The sequence below is a fragment of the Carlito syrichta genome, unplaced genomic scaffold (genome assembly GCF_000164805.1).
Source record: "Carlito syrichta isolate Samal-C Ts95f unplaced genomic scaffold, Tarsius_syrichta-2.0.1 Scaffold303684, whole genome shotgun sequence".
In the NCBI taxonomy this organism is placed as follows: Eukaryota; Metazoa; Chordata; class Mammalia; order Primates; family Tarsiidae; genus Carlito; species Carlito syrichta.
In genome coordinates this window covers 86,592-108,515 of record NW_007247780.1, presented here as the reverse complement: position 1 = coordinate 108,515, position 21,924 = coordinate 86,592, and the positions used below count along the sequence as shown (strand labels likewise).

Here is a 21,924-nt window from a genome sequence, read left to right as displayed (position 1 = left end):
TGGCATCTCACTCTGTCGCCCAGGCTGGAGTGCAATAGCCACTCCTGGCCACTGCAGCCTCAACCTGCTGGGCTCCGACGATCCTTCCACCTCAGCCTTCCGAGTAGCCGGAATTACAGGTGCGCGCTACCACGCCCGGCTGATTTTTTGATTTGTTGTAGAGATGAGGTCTCGCTGCCCAGGTGGGTCTCGAACCCGCGGGATCAGGCAATCCATTCACCTCAGCCTCCCAAAGGCGCGGGATTATAGGCTGAGCCACCGAGCCCGGCTTGTCCACTTTTTAATAGGGCTATTTTTTTTTCCTTTTGGCACGTTTGAGTTCCTTGTAAATCATGAATGTTAGGCCTTTGTCAGATATACAGTTGGCAAATATTTTCCCATTTTGTGGGCTGTCTCCCCACTCTTCTTGATGGTTTCTTTTGTTTTGCAGAAGTTTTTCAGTTTGATGATGTCCTACTTGTCTATCTTATTTCTTATGGCATGGACTTTGAGGGTTTTGATTAGGAATTGGTTGCCCATTCCAATTTCTGTAAGGATGTCTCCTGTATTTTCTAAGATTGTACTAGTTTGAGGTTTTACATTTAGGTCTTTGATTCATTTAGAGTTGATTTTTGTGTATGGCGATAGGTAGGGGTCCTGTTTCATTCTTCTATATGTGGTCATTCAGTTTTCCCAGCACCATTTACTGAATAGGTTCTCCTCTCCCCAGTGGTTGTTGGTGGAGGCTGTGTTGGAAGATGAGTTGGTTGAGAAATTGAGGTTTTGCTTCCAGAATATCTATCCTGTTCCTATTGGTCTATACAGAAATGACTTTTTTTCCCCCAATTTAGACAAGGAAGGGATTTAGTTAACTTTTTCCAGTAACATTTGCTTATACCTAAGCAACTACAGAAGACCTTTTCAACAGAGCAGTGCAGATGAAAGAGTCAGTGAACTATATCTAGTTCATGTCTTTTTTGTAGAATAAAAGTTGACTCTCCTCATGTGAACAATTCCAACCTTATATGTGCAACCACTTCTAATTGATCTTACTTTCTACTCAAATATGGCAAAGGGTTTAATGTTTGTACATATCAACATATTTTTTTCTAAATTTTAAAAATAACTTTTCCAGATGCTTAGAATTCCCTTTAGTTTATTATAGGTTTATGTACTTTATCCTAAAAAATGTTTTCTTAACAATTACTTTCTACATTAAAACCACTTTATTTTGGATATCATACAGTTAGCTTACCAACATTGTACCCCAAATTAGCTATCAGTCCCCAAGACTGTCTCTTCTGTTTCTTTCCACCCCCCCCCCCCCACAGAAACTTTTCCTTCTCTAGCGATCCTCTGATCCTTCCCAGGGTTGACCATGCAAAGGGCAGGTGTGAAGGACATTGAAGGTAGAGAGACAAGGATGTTCAAAGGCTCATAGCTGAGACTCAGCATAGCACATTCATGGAAGAATGAGGCCATTGTACTTCAAGGAAGTTTTCCAGAACATGCTTTTTTTGATTATGTGAAAATCGTCCGCATGCTATGTAACTTGACCTGAAATTCTAAAATGATGGTACCTTGTAAACAAATTGCTAATATCAATATCGGCATTGGCAGCCAGGAATTCAAGAAAATAATCTCAGCTCTGAATTAAAAATAACATGTTTTTTACCAAGAGTCGTGAGGATACTACAAGAGAACTCACTCAATTTTATAGCATTAGCTGTCTATGCAAACTTGCCACAAAAACTTGAAGTAGTTTGCAGGAAAAGTTCCATTAGACTACATCCATAGAAAACAGCAATGCTTTGGGTCATGTTGAAAGTGGATTGGGCATTGTCATGACATTATAAAAACATTTTCGTACTAGCAGCATTAAGGGAAGTGCACTGTTCTCCAAGTTATTGCCACAGTTAACTGCAAATCCCACAAGTGGTTTAAAACAATCCCAAGTATTTTGATAGCTTAGATACCACTTAAAAGTTTAGCTCAATAGGGTCACTTTCAATTTTTCATGGCAGAAATGAGTCTCCCTTTGACAGCCCATATTTCTGCAGCACTGTTAAATGGTGGCTTTCCATAGCAGCGTGATTTATTGCCTGCTTCTAGGAAAGAGCATGCTAGGTGTAGGATATTTAAAAAAATGAGTCTATCCCCACTTCTGAAGAAAAAGAAGTTTGCAAAATAGACTTTGTGCTCCTTCTTTAAAATAAACTCACACATTTTGTCTGTAAGAAAAATTTTTATGAGACTTTGAGTCTTATATTTTTTAAAATTAAATCTCTCCTTCATATTACCATGGCCAATTTCAGTTACTCAATACTAATTTTAAGAAAGCAGTTCAATCTGCCATGTTCTTAAATCACATATTGAGTTATGTTGGTAAAGGGAAAAATAGCCCAAGATTTAAAAATTAAAGATCAAGATTGTATCTAAGAAATGGGGATTTCATTTTACTTTTGGGGAATCACGGAAAGACCCTGTTTCCACATGGAGGTTAGGCGTGATGGAGAGGATAGAAACCTTCTGTCCCTTGTCTTTCACTGTCAAAATGTTTTTCACCATTGGGGGCTTTTCATGGTCTAATTCTCATAACTGCCCACCTCCCCTCTCACCTTTTCCTTTCTTTCAACCTTATTCAGACTCTCACATTATAAAGGCATGAGTCTTTCTTGAAAGGAATTTGAAAGAAACAAGCACAATAACTGCCATTTCAGGATGGAAGCAATATTTCAAGGAACTTGCTGCATCTGAATAGAACTCTCTCTACCATGTTTCTTTCTTTTCTGCTTGTGGTTAACAGGAATGTAAGCTTGGGAAGTGAGCCAAGCCTGTCTTTTGTTCTTATTTTTAACTTATGATAATAGAATATTTTCAGTCCATAGACTGGAGCGCGTGATTAATAACAAGGGTTGAGTCCAGAGAAATGCTAAGCAACAAGGCTATAATTACATTATGGGTTGTTAGTGACACCAAAATAAACTGGAGAAGAAAGCTCAAGGGACACAGTCCCTCTTAAGCATGCTTACCCAAATTATATAGCCATGTTGAACTCCAAGTTTCTAAATGCCTTGTAATAAGAGATGACAGAGATATAGTGTTTTTTAATCAAAGAAAATCCTCAAGTTCAACACTCACCCTTTCAAAATAGTTCTTTGCCCCTTGTTTTTATAGCAGCAATGTAATGGTATCAATGCCTTCAATTTCTCAGGATGCTGTTAATTTATTTAACTCAAAACAAAATTTTACACATTTTCCCATTATTGAAACTTCAAGAAATTTTATTTTGCTCATTACCAATTGTGTATGTCTTACTGTTTGCAATCTGGAAAGTTCCCCTTCTTGGCCTAGTTAGATACCCAATAGTAGAGGAGCAATACTTTTTCATTCAAGAGCAATTCATCCACAGAGTATTTAATAATATCATTAATCAATTATTAATCCATTCAGATGGAGAAATTTGCTTTCATTGAAATCCATCCTATTCAAGTTGCTTCATGCTATATATTATCTTTTTCTTAAACTCAAGTGTCAGGTTCTCTTATTTTAAGTAGATCTATATATAGTTCATGAATTAAGCGCTCCCTTTCTTCAGGCAAGAGACAGAAAATTGAGTTTTGGAGAAACAAAGGGGGGAATAATTGAGAGTGTGAATGCCAAATCACCTGGGCTACAATCCCATCAGCTTTTACTAGTCCCATGATCTTGGATAACTTTATCTTAAATTACTTAAACTTTCTGTGCCTCTGTTTTCTCATCTCTACAATGGGGAAGACAGTTGTCTCAACTTATGATGCTCTTTGGAGATTTAATTAGATAATACATGGGTCGAGCTGAGATCAGTATGTTGCATATGGCACCCAGGTGGGGTTAGTCTTCTTTCTATCAATTGTTTATCCATGACTATGGAGCTCCATCATGATCTTGTATGTTCATAAGGACATTTCAGAAGTGAGGGCATTTTAATCCAAAGGCAATATGGCTCATTCAACCCCTGATGCCCAGCTGATTTATCCCACAGGATCATTGATGGACATGATCTGATGCCCCTGCTTGAAGGGAAAAGTCAACAATCCGATCACGAGTTTCTCTTCCATTATTGCAATGCCTACTTAAACGCTGTGCGCTGGCACCCTCAAAACAGTGAGTACACAGATCTTTCCATGCTTCTCATACTTCACGCAACCTATGCTGTGAGAATAGATGAAATTAAAAGAAAGCTTTGTTCTAGAGAAGCCAACAGATGCTTCCATGTGTGACTGGGCTTTGTTTTAGCCTCTTTTCTCTTTTCCACTCCTCTTATCGTTCTGGTCACACCATTGTCCAGGCAGGACATCATGGGACTGTGCCATATACCCCCTGATCACTGCTGATGACTTCTCTTTTCCAGCAGAGGAAGCTCCCAGTTCTCAATGGTGGTGCTGAAGTCCTTTCCTTCATTGTGTCCACAGCTGCCCACCTTCATTTCTTGCATTTCCATCTCACTCTGGGTTTTCAGCCAAACACCCCTATGCTCTGTGCATTGCTGTGCTTGCACACTTGCAGATGCCTTTGCCAGCAAGGGCTAATGGCCTCTTCCTTCCTGGAGGGTATGTATCTATTTCCCCTAGATGCCGCTGCAAAGTGGCCTCCTCAGCCTGCCCTCAAAGCATTTTCTTCACTCCTCTAGCGTTATGCTAAATGCTAGAGAATGAATGAATGGCATTTAAATGTTTCCTAATTTTCTTTCCCCAGCCTCAATGATGATGGATCATGACTCACTGAATCTGTATGTTTTCACTCATCGTGTATATTTGCTCAATTTAGATATTTAAAGTAAAGTTAAAATGTTTCGATGTTATCATATTTCCCAAACCAAAGGTTCTTTAAATTGTGTACTCTAACAGTATCTAATTTTGGATTTTCCAATACTGGTTTTGCAGTGGTATTTCCAACAAATGCATCCCATTTATAATCCTAGTTGTGTTTATAGATTTTAGACATTTCTTTCATAACCTTGAAGCTTAGAATTACAATAATGTTCCTATCATTAAGATGCCTGGGAGTCAATGGAAAGCAAGCCATTTATACAACTATTGTACATTCTACAGGCAGCTGTTGAGGCTGGACTTTCAGTTCCCTTTTCAGAGGTGAAGCAAAACTCCCCTTTTCTCTAGGGGGCTTTGGAGATCTGCTCCTCGAAATTAGGCTTCCTGGTCATATAGTGACCTCCCAGCTTTTGGTTTCTTCTTAAGCTCAGGGTGATTCTCATATTGTTTTTTTTAACAAATCTCTCTCTCTACCCTACTCACCTAACCAATTTACCAAAGACTTATCATTGAAACAACAGCCTCTCTTTTATTTTTACAATTTTTAAAAATAAAATTACAACGCTTTCATTAGCTACAAAATCACACCAGGTTTATGCTTCAAAGTTTCTATTTTAAATCTGGACAGTTTTCTTGTTATATGTTTTAGAAGACAAAATAACAACAAAAAACATGGGCTTGGGAATCTAGACCTGGAAGTATTTTGTTCCCATATCTCATCAATATGGCCACAATTCCTAATCTTTTAAGGAATACTGTGGGTTTGTGTTAGATCAATTTACAGCACTGAGGTCTGAGCCCTCAAATACAGAAGAGCTCTATGGCTCCCAATTTCTTTTTACATGGAGCTTGTAAGGAATGTAAAGAACAAATTCTGTGACTCCAAGGTGTTTAAAGAAGTGTGATATCATGTCCTGAACCTTGCAAAATTGAATTTTAATACAGCCGGAAGGAACATATTGAATCAGGGGCTGGAAGAACACATTATGTGGAGGAGTAAAGAGAAAAGGGACAGGAAGAGACAGAAAATAGGAGTAAGTGAGAAAAACAAGACCCAGTTTCTGATAGGCAACTTGCTCTGGGTAAAATTTGCTTCTTAGACACAAGTAACATGTCCTCTTAATGCAATTCCTTAAACTCTTCTGCCTTGAACCAGCAACCAAAAAGGAGAAATCACAGTAACTCAAGGCTAGAATCGTTCATCAAGCTAAAGGGTCTTGTGAAAACATGAATTTTATGAATCATTTATGATTTATTTTCAGATGCTATCTGAAACTCACTAAGCATGTTTGCTGTCTTAGCTTTCATGCATGGCTTAGTGTTTAGTTATTTAGCATTTTATCAATTCATTTTTCCTACAAATATTTATTGAGTACCTACTATGTGGAACGTACTGTGCTAGCATGGGCATCGGTCAGTGAGCAAAACACAAAATTCTCTATTTAGGAGTTGCTTACATCTTACAGCATAATGTGTTGATATTTGTGCAAAGTGCGGGGAACACGGGAATGCATCAGGAAAATGTGATTCTCACCCATGTGGAGCTTCCTGTCAAGTAGGGAAGACAGATTTCAAACTAATACTAATTGAGTGAGTCTGCATAGATTATCTCATATCTATCTTGGTAGGAGCTTGTCAATAAATCTGGACTCCATGGAACACTTTCCATACATCTTTTTGTTTTTTTGTTTTTTTTTTTTGAGTTGGAGTCTCACTCTGTCACCCAGACTGGAGTGCAGTGGCCGCTCCCGGCCACCGCAGCCTCAACCTGCTGGGCTCCGGCGATCCTTCCACTTCAGCCTTCCAAGTAACAGGAATTACAGGCATACACTACCACGCCCGGCTGATTTTTTGATTTATTGTAGAGATGAGGTCTTGCTGCCCAGGCGGGTCTCGAACCCGTGGGCTTAGGCACTCCACTCACCTCAGCCTCCCAAAGGCGCAGGATTACAGGCTGAGCCACCGAGCCCAGCTACTTTTTTTTTTTTTTTAATGAGTTGGAGTCTCACTGCGTTGCCCAGACTGGAGTGCAGTGGCCGCTCCCAGCCACCGCAGCCTTGACCTGCTGGATTCCGGCAATCCTTCCGCCTCAGCCTTCCAAGTAGCTGGAACTACAGGCACGCGCTACCATGCCCGGCTAATTTTTTGATTTATTGTGGAGATGAGGTCTCACCAAGTTGCCCACGCAGGTCTCGAATCCGCGGGCTCAGGCAGTCCACTCACCTCAGCCTCCCAAAGCACAGTATTTTAGGCAGAGCCACTGAGCCTGGCTAGTACTTATTTTTTTAAATATTCAAGGTAGTATTCCATTCCCACCTGTTTAAAACATGAATCTCTTTTAACTTTTATATACAATATCTTCTCTATAATTTAGTTGTCTTGGCAAGATTAATGACATAATGTGATTATGACCTGATATTATTATTCCTATTGCATTTTAAAAGAAATCATGAAAGCATGATTGTAACATGGATAACTTTTCTTGCACTAAAATGGGAATTTTGAGCTAAAATTTACAATTCAATGTGTATGAAAATTTTTTCCTTTAACTTTTGACATATGAATTAGTGTTATTAAAAATTCAATGAAGTGACAACTTGACTTTATGGATGGAATTTGTTTTAGAAGGTGGGTAGGTACTTGGTGCCAGGATATTCAAGCTGATGAACATAGTCTATGAAATAAATGCTCACATTAATGGGAGAGTCCCCAAACCAGCTGGTCATTCCAAAATCTGTGGAATAGTTATGGATGTATTCTGGAATGCAATGCACTTTAGTACATAATAGCTTAAAACATCTTCTGCAAATATGTATGGAATCTTTTCACCATCTATTTTTTTGTTTTTGTTGTTTTTGTTTTTGTTTTGTTTTGTTCTGTTTTGTTTTGTTTTGTTTTGGAGTCTCAGTCTGTCGCCCGGCGATCCTTCTACCTCAGCCTTCCGAGGAGCCGGAACTAAAGGCGTGTGCTACCACGCCCGGCTAATTTTTTTTTTTTTTTGAGTTGAAGTCTCACTCTGTCACTCAGACTGGAGTGCAGTGGCCGCTCCTAGCCACTGCAGCCTCAACCTGCTGGGCTCCGGCGATCCTTCCACCTCAGCCTTCTAAGTAGCTGGAAATACAGGCATATGCTACCATGCCCGGCTAATTTTTTGATTTATTGTAGAGATGAGGTCTCGCCAAGTTGCCCAGGCGGGTCTTGAACCCACGGGCTCAGGCAATCCACTCACCTCAGCCTCCCAAACCCCGGGATTACAGGCTGAGCCACCGAGCCCGGCTCACCGTCTATTTTTAAAAGTCACATTTATTTGAAGTGTCATGCTTTTGTGAGAAAACAGACTCTCCAGGAAGCTACAAAAATTAGTTCAGAGGAACAGAGCACTGACACCATTCTTTTCCCTGAAGAAGAATGTAGACATCCTCATATTGAACCAGCAAGGCCCATAAATCCTGCTCCATTTTCAATTTAAGTTTATTGGAAACTTTTATTTCCTTTGATTTAAAAAAAGCTTTATTTAAAGATATTATAACACTAGGAACATTTGAATTCTTCTCTTTCAGCTATTTTGAAATGTACAATCAATTAATGTTAATCGGTGATAGATATCTCAATCACCCTGATTTGATTATAGGAATGTTTCAGATGATCACCCATGCCCTGAAAATATGTACATCTACTATGTATCAATACAAAATAAGAAAACAATAAAAATAAAAATTACAACAAAAAGAAATAGGAAAATAGAATTCATTCTGAAGGAATGTGTTCAGATCCAACTTTCTGAAAGGTAGCTTCTTTTCAAAATAAGAGCAAAGTAATGGTTTAAAATAAAAACTAGCATTGGCATGGTAAGTAAGAATAAATACTTGCATTGTTCACTATTTAAGAATTTTCATTTAATTAAAAAATTAATTTTGCCTCTAAAAAATACCTAATAAAAGAGAAGCAATTCCAGTAACAGCTGCTTATATCTCATTAGCTAACGAGCAACAGAAAGGCTATGCTTGGCTTTCCTCTTCATTAGTAATTTTAGTGTGTATTCGTTAGATGCCCTTCCTTGTCTGATTATCAGTGGTAGTATCTAAAGGGTCAGAAATAAAATATTGAGGGATACAGATGAACTAATGTGAGATTCAGTATTTCCAAATTTAAGCTCACCAAGAACGTTTCCATATTTCAGCTTACCTTCAAAAGGACTTATTTTCATCTTACCATCACTTTTGTAGCAATTAAGAAAAAGCATATACATGTAAACCATTTTATGGGTATATTTTAAGTATTAGTATTTCTCTTTTCTTTGTGAATACCTCAAGTGCTGCATTCCCACATTAAAAAAAAATCAGGCACTTATCCATTATTTTATTTGCATGCCTATAGAGTCCCTAAAGCAAGGTGCAACATACATACTGGTAATTGTAGCAATACAGAATGATGGTGTCCTGAGAAGAATAGAATTTGCTTTGACAACCTGGGAGCAGTGACTTAGGAAGTTGGAAAAAGATTTCCTGAACTTTTAACATTTTAATTTAATTTATTTTGTATCATTATCATTCAAACATGTCATTAACAGGCTTAGTAGCTTCCCAAACATTTATTTCCTTTAGTGGAAAAAAAAACACCAAAAAACTTCTTAAATAGATTTTATGTTCCCCAATGTAGTCCGTTAAACATATGTTTTCTTATGGAACTTCATATTATCTTAAAGACAGAATCAGGCAATTTTTAGGATAGACATTTACTTTTCAACTAAAGTTGTAATCTGTCTGACTTAAGATTACATTAACACCATGGGTGAAAAAGTATTTGTCATTAGTTTTATTAATTTGTCACAATGCAAACTTACTTCCTTATAGAGGCAAAATAATCAAAATTGAATCTTTTTTCTTGAATACTAAAAAACCAGAAAATAATAACAATGAAAAACCCCAACCAAAAACCCAGTGTGTCTGAATACTCAAATACCCTATTTAATCTAAGCTCGGCACCCAACTTAGTCTGATCTTTTTACCATAGGTCACTTCTGATCTTTTCCCCTTACAATCTCAGTCCTACCGTTTCATTGATTTCCTACAGTATTTTGCACATCTCTTTTCTTTGACTTCAACACGGGATATCTCTCTGTTCTCCCAACATGTCTGCTTATGTCTCTAACCCCCCTCCTGATTTGCTTTCATGGGCTATCAGAGCTGGTATTTTCTACATAGACATTTTACTTCTAACCAGGGCATGGAATATTTAGCAACTATTTGTATCTTTCCTCCCTTTGTATCTTCTATACAAAAATGTTTTATAGTAGTTACAGACTTTGCTTTGTTAATCTCATATTCTCGAAATTCATCGTCTTTTTTTATGACCATTGCATATATTTTGAAGACATAAATGGCAACAATAAATACTTACATTTGTTGCATATTTACTGTCTGCCATACTCTGTCAAGCACTTTGCATTTAATATCTCATATAATGCTTCTAATTAAAAGAGATTATGATTTTGTTAGTTACACATTTGTCTATGAATAACAGAAAAATAAAAACAAACAAAAACAACAAAAAGAAAAAGGGTAACTTACATTATACAGAAGTTTATATCTCCATCTCAGGAGTGAAGTCAAGAGGTAATGGTCTACAAAATCTCTGGGGTGCAGATCTGAGCTTCTCTTCCACCACTATTAGTTGCAGCAACTTCATCTTTGTGGTAAATGATGGTTGTTTTCACCCTAAGAGCGGCACAATGGTGGTTGGATGGAAAAGATGAGAAGAGGGCATGTCAACTTTCTCTTAAGGAAAAGATCCAGATTCTTCTCAGGGGCCAGGAGTTAGTTACCTGTCCACATCTAGCTTCAAGGGAGTCTGGAAAGTAGAGTTTGTGTATCCATGTGCTCAGGGGAACACTTAATGACTGTGGGAAGTTGGGGAAACAGCTAGCCATCTCTTCTAATGATTATAGATGGAGAGAAAGAGGTGTTAAAGGTCATATTATTGGCATACAGCCACAACTGAGGGCAAAGGTGGGATTCGCAACCAACATAGTCTGCTTCCAGGGACTGTCCCCCTGTTAATTGGAACAACTTTCCCTATGATAATACGTTCTTAACTCATAATCACAAAGATGTTTCCTTTGCTGGACTGTGTATCTGGGCATCTCTGTGCCTCCAAACATTGTGTCCACTATTCATTCACATCCTCTTCTTCTCCAAGAGTGTCCATCCTCAAGGTCTCCAGCTCTTATCTCCCTTCCATTGGCTCTGTCCCTGACCCACACTCTCTCAGCTGCCCTCATGTCTACCTTTCAGGTCTCTCCATGAAACATTATTATCTGGAGGCATGGGCAACTTGTGCTCTCCCCATGAATTCCTGATGACTGCCCATTTTTGACACCAAGAGATCCCAAGACAAATGTGGTTCCAAGATCTTTGCCTTCCTTGCTCAATTATCTGCCATGACCAGATACCATTATCTGGTGTTTCCTGTTCATCTTTCATGCTGCATGACTTTGAGCAGGATACTCTGGGTGACTTTCAAGGAGAGGTGGTGGAAATCACTCGACTTACTGTCTGCCATGCTAGATTTCATGGTGACAACTGGCTTTCCCCTCTCTTTCAGTCCTTTCCAGCTAATGACCATCATCTTCATTTTTATGGGCTCAGGATGCTTCCATGATGTCACTCTGCTATCCCGTCTTCTTCATTTTTAAATTTACTCAACAGTTTTTTTAATTGGCCATCTATTATATGAAAGACACTAGGTACTATACATTTAAGAGATGTGAGAGATGCAATTCTTAAATTCAGAGAGGAATTAATCTAGCAAGAGATGGAAGACCTCAAGGGCTGGATGAGTAATGAAAGCTGGTGAGAGGAACAGAGGACAACTGGTGACTTTGAGCTGTGAGTTTATACAGGCTCATTGAAGAGGATGGGTTAAGGCCTTGAAGGATGGGTAGAATTTTAATAGAGGCAAAGCAGAAAAGGTGAAGCATCTCATATATGTGACTCACTCACTTTGTACTGGTTATTTATTTCTGTACCTTAATATGCAATCAATGAAGCTTAGTGGAAGAAAATATTTTGCTCTCAAATACTCAGGCATCAATTAGGTTGCTCTCAACCTGCCTGAATCTGAAGCAGGTGCTCTGAGCTGACGGAGCTTCTTCCTTTTCTTCTTTCTGTTTTTGTTTCGTGAGTTCCAACACAGTCATTTGCAGGGAGCAGGTGAAACATTATCTATTATACTTTAGCCCAAGGCTAAATAGCTAGAGGTTTGAGCTATGGTGAAGGAGTAGAAGTGAGCCTTGCATCAGAAAGAGAGCTGGGAGCCAAGATACTTATGGGAAATTTGTGTGTATTGAGTTATAAGACACTGATGACCTATGGTGGCTCCAGATGCAGAAACATTATAAGATATTTGGGTCTAAGAAAAGATTTAGAGCATTGGCGTGGGGTGTCTAGATGAAGATAGGAGTATATATTGAATAATTTTTGAGGTGTATTGTGAGAGCAACCTAGGGATCATGGGATGGATTTTCAGATATCTCTGTAAACTTACTGAGGGGGCAAGTCTGGGATCTCTTGGATGTGTGTCCCTCACAATGGAAAAACAGAACAGTATGTGAAGTGGTTCTTGAAGAACTCCAAGATGACAGTAGAGCTGCATGCTGCCAAGACTGGAACCCCAAAATATCTGTGTATGTGTTATATGATATATACATGTAATCCTTCAAATGTCTAAACTAAATCTCACCAAGGCTAACAGTTGTTCAATGTTGTTGAACATTCATCAAGGAAAGTCTAAATCTGAGTGATACATTAACAGTCAATATGTGGAAGCCATTTAGATTTGGGTTTCCATATACTTTAAGAATACTGAGTGGAAAAGAAAAATGTCTGAAGACGTGTTATGGCAGCAACAGATTTAAGAGCAGACGGAAACCAGTGTATTTTTTGCGTGGATTGGCTGCAGCTTTATGTTCACAGCTAACTCATGTGTAGTCTCTACTACAGACCCAGCACCCTTCTGAGAGCATCAGGTATAGAAATGAGATTTTTAATCCTCCAAGCAATGCCACCAGGCAAGAACTATTACTATCGTCATTTAACAGATGAGCAGCCTGGGACACAGAGAAGTGAGTACATCTTACATCTAGTATCACAGAGCTAGGAAATCACAGAGCTCAGAGTTGAACCTAAACTGTTGATGTGTGAAGTTATTCCCTTAACCAAGTGAGTAGCAGGCAAAATGTTGACCGGAGCCCCTATCCTCTGGCCTATGCATTCTCTCTATCTCTTTCTGTCTCTTTCTCTCTGTCTCTGTCTCTCTTCCCTTCTTCTCTATGCAAGTATCACATAGCATCGGACTGAGAAAGGCTAATGTATCTAACTCTTTTGTAAAGACATTGCTTCTCCCCTAGACCAAGGAAGTCTTTAGGCCCCTGGCACCCCCACTTCTCCATCATATGTTTCTTGGAAGAGCAGAGCAAACACTTTTTCTGTGTCTCTGCTCAATCTATACTTTTCATGGCTCTTTGGTAGAGTTTCTGTCCTTTAGAGCTTTTTCATTCATTCTTTTAGACTTGAGAACTGTCTATTTCAGTCTGATTTCTGACTTATTTTGTCAAAAATGAAGTTTGTTTTATCTGATATTTTAAATTGAGAGCGTGTATGTGTGGGGAGTGGCTAAATCGTGCTATGGTAACCATTAGCCCTGGCATTTCAGAGACTCAGCCCAGAGGTTTTTTCTCACTCCTGCTATGTAACAGGGTTTCTCAACCTGGACACTATTAACATTTAGGGCCAGTTCCTTCTCTATGGTAGGGACTGCCTTGTGCACTGTAGGATGTTGAGTACCATCCCTAGTCTCCACCCCCCCAGCAATTTGCAGCTCCTCCACCCCATCCAGACTATGACAACAAGATATATCTCCTGACATGGCCAGATGTCTCCTAGTTGAAACTACTGCTATGTGTTCAATGCCTGTCAATGGTGAGAGGTAGAGGTCTAGAAGGAGAGGTCTCAGGCATCTTGAGTCCTCCAGGGGCCACACTGACAGAGACCCCATCATCCAAAATGTTACCAGCAGGAGAGACAGCTCCTCTGTGCTATGGCCTATAAAAAACACCATGTGTTCTGCTCATGTTTGGCCAGAACTGACCATACAGCTTCCTCAACTTCAAGGAAGCTGGAGAATGTACAGAAACAGTTGAATTAGGAGAGAGGAGTAGTCTTGTTTTTGTGACATCAAAGTTTCAGGTTGGGGGTACCTCCCTTAAGCCACCCTGGATTCGAATCAGGGTATGAAATAGCACAGTCACTTCACATGATGCCTCTGATTGTCTGTTGTGGTGTCACATCTATATTTACTTGCATAAGATGAGCTTTCTGAACTTGGCTTGGTTTTCTCTCACACAATAGTTCTGAGATATTGTCAAGGCAGCGTTTGAAAATTCACAGGGACCTGAAAAGGTGAGTGTCCTGGGGCCTGGACTCTACTGAGCTCTGTCGTGGAGTGTTGTGACTGCTACTAAATATAGCATGCAGGGTAAAGATGAGAGTCCTGTGTCATTCTGAGAGGCCAGAAGCACTCAGGGCACTCAGGGATAAAGATCAGATAAATCATCGAGGACCCTTTTCAGGAGGATGTTGTTAGAATTTGTATGCAATGCAGAGTGATTTCCAAGAGGTCAAGAGGGAGCACGTGCTAGATACAAATATTGTTTTTTTAAAAAATAGTACTTAACTAAAGTTCAGGTTTGCACCCTCTGTCTCAACCTCTGTCTTTTTGGTCTTGTGGAGCCTGTGTGTTCATTTTGGGGGTTCCTTGCCAACTGACCTCCAGGCACCTAATTCCTATGCCTGAACTGCTGCAATCTGAAGTAGCAGAAATCACAATAGGTCTTCCTGTCTCAGGGTCATAAACCCCACTGATACCCAGGGAATCCCGGGAACCTGAGTCCTCTTTGTTTAGTTTCTTTTGTAGTTTATTATATTCTTAGTAAAATAGTTGTCTTATTCGTGGAGGATGCTGACTCAGGAGAATTCTGCTTGGGCATCAAATTTTCTCACTTGAATTCAATGTTCTTTTTGTCAAATCACTACTAACTTTCTTCTCTCATAAGCTGAATCACATTTTTTAGTGGTGGCTAAACTATATTTCACCAGATGGGTGGTGGCTTCTAAACATTTTGTTATAGTATAGTGGCATAGCAGTACTCTATCATATATCAATGATATCTTTAACTGTTAATTGTGACAATTAGTTCTCTTACCTTTTAGGAGCATTTTCTACATATTCTATTTTATTTTTATTTCTATTTTTTGAGTCAGAATTTTACTCTGTCACCCAGGCTAGAGTACTGTGGTACAATCATGGTTCACCATAGCCTCAACCTTCTGGGCTCAGGCAATCCTTATACCTCCGCCTCCCGAGTAGCTGGGACTACAGGCACGTGCCACGATGCCCAGCTAATTTCTTTCGATTTTTTTCTAGAGACAACGTCTTGCTATGTCGCCAGGCTGGTCTTAAACTCCTGACCTCAAGTGATCCTCTTTGCCTTAGCCTCCCAAAGTGCTAACTAAGACTACAGGTGTGTGCCACCATGCCTGGCCAACTGAGAGCTTTTTTTTTTAACTTTTAATTTTTTTATTTTAAAGATGTGGAGTACAACTCAGGGATAGGTATACAAATGTTCATTATGCAGGTATAGTTGTTGATGAGGTGTGCCCCCCGCTTCCCCAGGCAGACTCCCTCTACTGCCAATCCCACTTCTCTGCTCCCCTCCTGGCAGTTTCCCGCTACTGCCAATCCTTTTCTTATAGTATTACGATGATTGTTCAAGGTCCACTTGTGAGTGAGAACATGCGATACTCAATTTTTTGTTTCTGTGAAAGATCACTCAGTATTATAGACTCTAAGTCCATCAAGGTTGCTGTGAAGTTCATGATTTTGTCCTTCTTTATGGCTGTGTAATATTCCATCATGTATATGTACCACATTTTTTTTGTTATTCAGTCCTCTTTTGATTGGCAGCATGGTTGGTTCCATGTTCTTGCTGCTGTGAACATAGCTGTGATAAACATACATGTGCAGGTATCTTCTTTATAGAGTGATTTGAGTTCTTCCGGGTATATTCTCAGTAGGAGGATTGTGGTTTGTATGGAAGGTCGATTTTTAGATTTTTTAGGAATCAGCACACTGTTTTCCACAGAGGCTGTACTAGTTAGTTACACTCCCACCAACAGTGTAGAAGTTTTCCCTTTTTGCCACATCCTCTCCAGCAGCAGTTGTTTTTTGAGTTATTGATGATAGCCATCCTGACTGGAGTTAAATAGTATCTCAGTGTAGTTTTAACTTGCATTTCTTTGATGACTAGTGAGGTTGAGCAGTTTTTCATGTATCTGTTGACTGCTTGTATGTCTTCTTTTGAGAAGTGTCTGATCATATCTTTTGCCCACTTAGTAACTGAGTTGTTTGGTTTTTTTCGGCACGTTTGAGTTCCTTGTAACATCCTAGATGTTAGGGCTTTGTCTCTCAGTCTATGGACTGCTGAGAGCATTTTTAAAACCTCAATAGAATTATTATTGCCCTCATCACTACTTAGGATACTTAAACAAACCGACCTGTCTGCCTTAATTTCCCTGAGTTCTGTTTTTTTGTTTTTTTTGTTTTTTTGGTTTTTGGGTTTTCTTTGAGTTGGAGTCTCACTCTGTCACACAGGCTGGAGTGCAGTGGCACACTCCTGGCCACCATAGCCTGACCTGCTGGGCTCAGGCAATCCTTCAACCTTAGCCTTCCAAGTAGCCAGAACTACAGGCGTGCGCTACCACACCCAGCTAATTTTTTTATTTGTTGTAAAGACAAGATCTCACCATGTTGTCCAGGTTGGTCTTGGACCCAAGGACTCGGGCAATCCTCTCGCCTTGGCCTCCCAAATTGCTGGGATTATAGGCTTGAGCCACCATGCCTGGCCTTCCTGAGTTCTTTATATAAAATTTAATAACTCCTTCCCCAGGTTACTGAATCTCAGTTAAAAATGAGTTTAATAACAGTAGTCAGTATCTGTCTGGGGACAGGGAGACATCCCTTATCAACAAGGGTGCCTGAACGATGTATATTTGTATATCTAACCCTTAACTGTACCCCACAATTTTAAAATAAAAAATAAGTTTATTTAAAAAAATGAATTTAAGTTCCCAGTGTGGTCAAAATATTTATCTGTTACAGTGATGAGAAAGAAACATCTTTTTTCAGAGTTCTTCTCATGAAGTAGATGAAGCTTTTTTCAAATACAGTAATGAAGGAACATTTTTAAAGAATACAGCATTTTTCTAGTGTAGGAGGATGTCCAGGATGAAATAAATTATCAAAATAATTTTGGAATACTGGACTAAATATACCAATTAACATATAAGATGATGGCAGGTGCCTCCTGTTCTCCCAAATGACTGGGATTTGCTCTTTATCTTTAAAATGACACCTTTAGCTATTTGATTCCTCGGTTCCTAATGAGTGACAGAACAAGTTTCTAAATTTTCTTGTGGACCTGTGTACAGTAAAATGTAGTTCCATTTCTCTCATTTGAGGCAATCCATAGTGGTCCAGAGAAACAACACAGAGAAATCAATCTCTTTTTAAACAAAGTTTGTAAAAATTCAAATTAGAGGATAAAAAGGCAAACAATCCCAGAGCATGCTAAGTAATTCTTTAGAAAAATTAGTTCTTAGTTCTACACTTGTCGGTACTACTCAGCAACACCCTGCCACTCCCTGGGAACCTGCCTGCAGCCTGTCTCCTGGGCCTGCCATCGATCTTCCAGCTCACTTCTGGGGAGGGTGGCACTCAGGAGGTAATAACGGGATCTGTGCGAGCAGCTTTCAAAAGCGAGTGGAAAATATAGGCCCTTAAAATGAATTTATTCCGGGAGCTTGCACTCTCTTGGGGTTTTAAACACGCTGAGGCTTGACTCGAATGTCAAGTTCAAAACGCCCTCCAGATTTGCAGCATTTGGAGCAAGAACAAGAGGAGCTTCCTGGCTGGCTTCGCTCTGTAAGGACTTTCTCTCGACTGACCCCGACGAGGGTTTATAAGTGGCTGCAAAAATCGGGCTCTGTCAGCCTGTCTCCAAAAAAGCTTCTGAAGGAAATCTCTCATGCCCAGGAAGAAAGAGGAATAAGAGGAGTGGATGTAAAGCATCTTAAGGTTACCCACTGCCTTTTTCAACTCTGTTGGAGACAGTAACCAAGTCCCGAAGTTCTTCCTTCTGCCTGGCATATCTGTGTGGCAGCTTGACCTTATCTTTACAAAGCAGGTGCACTCAGCCCATGTAAAGTGCACAGATGTCATGTCCTGCTTCTCCTAGAATCAACTGTGCTGCAGACTGCAGGCATCTCATTATGAATGCTCTGTAATATATTCATCTAGAACATACTCACCTTGCTTGCCCTGTGTTTCCAAGCTTCTTCTTAGAAAAAAAATCAGACAGAGAGACTGACTTTTCCTATGAATAACCTTGTCTGAGGTCAGGGACGATCTGGGGACAACACAGACACCAGTGACTGTTGGTTTAAAGGGAGTCCACTAATTTATTTTGCATTTTGATCAGTTAATCATGAAATTCCCTTAGTTACCAAAGTCACTAATGCCATTATGTGTGCAGATGACCAGAGTGATTTACATAGGTATATGGTGCTTTTGAGTGGGATGTTTCTTCCGCTTTATGTAAAAAGCTATGAGCATATTCACATTCTGCACCGAATTCTATTTGGTTTATGCATTTTAATTCTGTTTTTATCTGCCACATTTTTCATACCCAAGATGCAGTTTTAGTCCTCTCTTGGAAAGTGTTTGGGAGCAGACAGCACCTCAGAAATTATAACTTTGTCCAATAAACAGGAAATGAGTCAGTGATTTCTTAATTATTATTTGCTTGTAAGTCAGTTTTTTTCTAGAAATTTCAATATTTGGAGTTTTAATGGAACACAGATCTTACATTTACAGAACTACCCATATTATTCTGGTGGTAATGAATTCACCTAATTTGGAATTTCTAAACATTTATTAAGATAGTACATGCCATGATATTCTGATTCACAGATTTTTATTAAATTTATGGATTTGTGAAACCCTAGTCACAATACAATTTTTTTTTTTTTTTTGAGTTGGAGTCTCACTCTGTCGCCCAGACTGGAGTGCAGTGGCCGCTCCCGGCCTCCGCAGCCTCGACCTGCTGGGCTCCGGCGATCTTTCCACCTCAGCCTTCTGAGTAGCCAGAATTACAGGCACACTACCACATCCAGCTGATTTTTTTGATTTATTGTAGAGATGAGGTCTCACCAAGTTACCCAGGCGCGTCTCAAACCCGTGGGCTCAGGCAATCCACTCACCTCAGCCTCCCAAAGTGCGGGACTACAGGCTGAGACACCGAGCCCGGTTTATAATTTTAAACATCTCCTTCACCCCCAAAAGATTATCTCTGTTCCCCATTTTCAGTCCCTCTCCACCCTCAGTTCTAGCCTCATTTAATTATTGGTCCAACAATTTGACTATATCAAAACTAAGAAAACTGTCTAGGCATGACAACTCATGCCTATAATCCCAGCACTTTGGGAGGCCAAGGCAGGAAGGTCACTTGAGGCCAGGAGTTCAAGATCAGTCTAGGCAACATAGTAAGACCCTGTCTCTACAAAAGATTTATAAAAGAAAAACCTAAGAAAATAAACTCTAGCAAGTTCATGGTAGCTGTGTATGTACCTCTAGGTGTGGCTTTATAATCTCTTGTGTACATATTAACTCAATGCCTGCTACTTGAAGATAAGTCTTCACCATCTTAAAGCACGTGATGCCATAATCTCTGTGTTACTCTCTTGCTTGTGGTACATACAGTGACAATTCACATCTAATGCCATTTCCATTTTTTTTAAACCACAGGCACATCCATCTGGAAGGCCTTTTTCTTCACCCCCAAGTTCACACCAACGGAGGGCTCCAACGGATGCTTTTCCACGCATGTGTGCTTCTGTTCTGGGAATTTTGTCACCCATCACAACCCACCTTTGCTCTTTGATATTTCCAAAGATCCAAGTGAGAGGAATGTATTAACTCCGATAACTGAGCCCCGGTTCCATGAAATCCTCAAAGTCATGCAGGAAGCTGTGGACAACCACACCAAGACCCTGCCAGAGGTCCCCAACCAGTTGTCACTGGGGAACCTTCTTTGGAAGCCCTGGCTTCAGCTCTGCTGTCCATCCTCTGGTCTGTCCTGCCAGTGTGACAGAGAAAAGCAGGATAAAAGAGTGAGCCATTAACTATGTCTGGGCACCAGACAGATGCATGTGGTTAAGTTTGCCATCTTCATTTTGAATACACTGAGCACTGGTAAAGGTAACTCCATCTGAGTCTTGGATTTTGACCGATTCTCAATTTGATCACCTGAGGGCTTGAGTGAGAGCTCAACAGTTATTCAACTAGTGGGTGGGGGATAAGGTCTGCATTACACAGAGAGGAAAATGATAGACTTTTGCCTTCCATGGCCAGAGTTCTTGGACTCAGGGAAGTGGGTAGGTAGAGGGATGTTGACATGAGAACATCTAACACCAGCACAGACAGATAACAGGAAGGAATAGAAGGTAACCTTAATCCACCCCTCAGCAAAGATGCATAATCAATGGTATAAGTCGTTATTTCTCCATAATCTGAAGTTATACAATAATTGCCATGATTCCCTACACAACAATAAAAAAGACAATCAAATAAAAAATACTTTAGTAAATCTTTACATATGCAACTTTTTAGTAAATGAAGGACAATTTTCTTTACCAAAAATAGATGATGGTAAGTTCTGATTTGGTTATTGGAAGGCAAGTCATTATTATTAGTATTAGAGCCATATTAAATGCTTTTCACTATATATGTGCACATATAAACATACACATACATATATATTTATATATACACAGTTTATTTCTTTCCCCGAGAATATTAAGATTTAAGATAGGGACCTAGAGGTTTGTCACTATTTAAGTAAAAACAATAGAGATTCACAAATTGGTTTGTTTGCACAATGAATGTTTCCATTTCTTTTCGGTAACAACAAGCCCAAGACAAATCTCTCCTGAATTGATTTCTATCCCATAATTTATTGTATTATATTTAGAGGTCCTTTTTTTGGTGAATGGAAGTTCTGAACTAAAAGACCACTTGGAAGATGCTATAGTTCAGGATATCTCTTCCAACATAATTCAGGATCTTTGGCATGGGAAGTTCCTGATATTTTGGAGGAAAAAAAAAACACAAGCAATTCATGATCTATTTACGTAAGCATGTCTATCTTTAGTTCTAGGTAGAAGTGAGCAATGAGTGAGCAGTAGTGAATGCCAGTTCTTTTGTTTTATATGGTTTTATTCTGTGGCTGAGAAATCTATGCCTCCAATTCGCAATGAGATACACGATTTTATTTTAATTCAATCTCCCCCAAGCTCCAGTAAATCAGGGAAAGTGCATGATGGGTCTCCTAGGAGTTGGGCGGATAGCAGCCCAGCTGGAAATAGTATCATAGTCTTAGCCATCAGGCAATCTAAGACTCCTCTACTGTGGAATGTGAAGGACGATCACTTTTTCAGACACAAGACATTCTCCAACCATATGATTGGATTCCTTGATGGATAAATGGAGAGAAGCTGTCATTCACCTGCCTACCCATTCACTCCTTTTGTGCACCTGTATGAGCACCTCCCATTTGCCTAGCATTTTCTCAATTTCAAGACCGTGCAAGTGAATGGAATGTTTGGACCCCACTTGGTGATGAGCAGAGAATGTTAGCAGTGACTTGGGATTTCTGAAAGTTAGCTATAATTTCTTCTATTCCTTCCCCAACCTCGGGAAGTTTCCGGGTTTCAGCAGCATTTCACCAGTTTCTCTTTAAGTTTTGCTTCAGATTTTAATTTTTGGCTTTCTTTACTGAAAAGACAAAAGAAGGAAAGCAAACAGGATTCTCCCTTTTAATGGGAATTATCATTCTAGAAATTGTGGAGAATCTGTTATCTTGTTTTAGAAAGCATTCTTATTAAAGAGTGTACTAGCATACTGATGATGTTAGGACTGTTGCTGATACTATCATGCAGAAACCCCATTTTTTTCTTTTTTT

The 21,924-nt window shown here is 39.5% G+C and overlaps 1 protein-coding gene across 2 annotated transcripts in view; it reads left to right on the top strand.

Moving 5' to 3' along the window:
* Positions 1 to 20,531, top strand: part of STS (steroid sulfatase) — a 175,833-nt gene extending 155,302 nt beyond the window's left edge. For both annotated transcript variants that reach the window (XM_008059069.2, XM_008059068.2), the window contains exons 9-10: positions 4,004 to 4,125; positions 19,710 to 20,531. In XM_008059069.2, the coding sequence (XP_008057260.1) occupies positions 4,004 to 4,125; positions 19,710 to 20,086 (499 nt within the window). In that variant the 3' untranslated portion in view covers positions 20,087 to 20,531. The remainder of the gene's footprint in view (positions 1 to 4,003; positions 4,126 to 19,709) is intronic.
* The last annotated feature ends 1,393 nt before the right edge of the window (positions 20,532 to 21,924 follow it).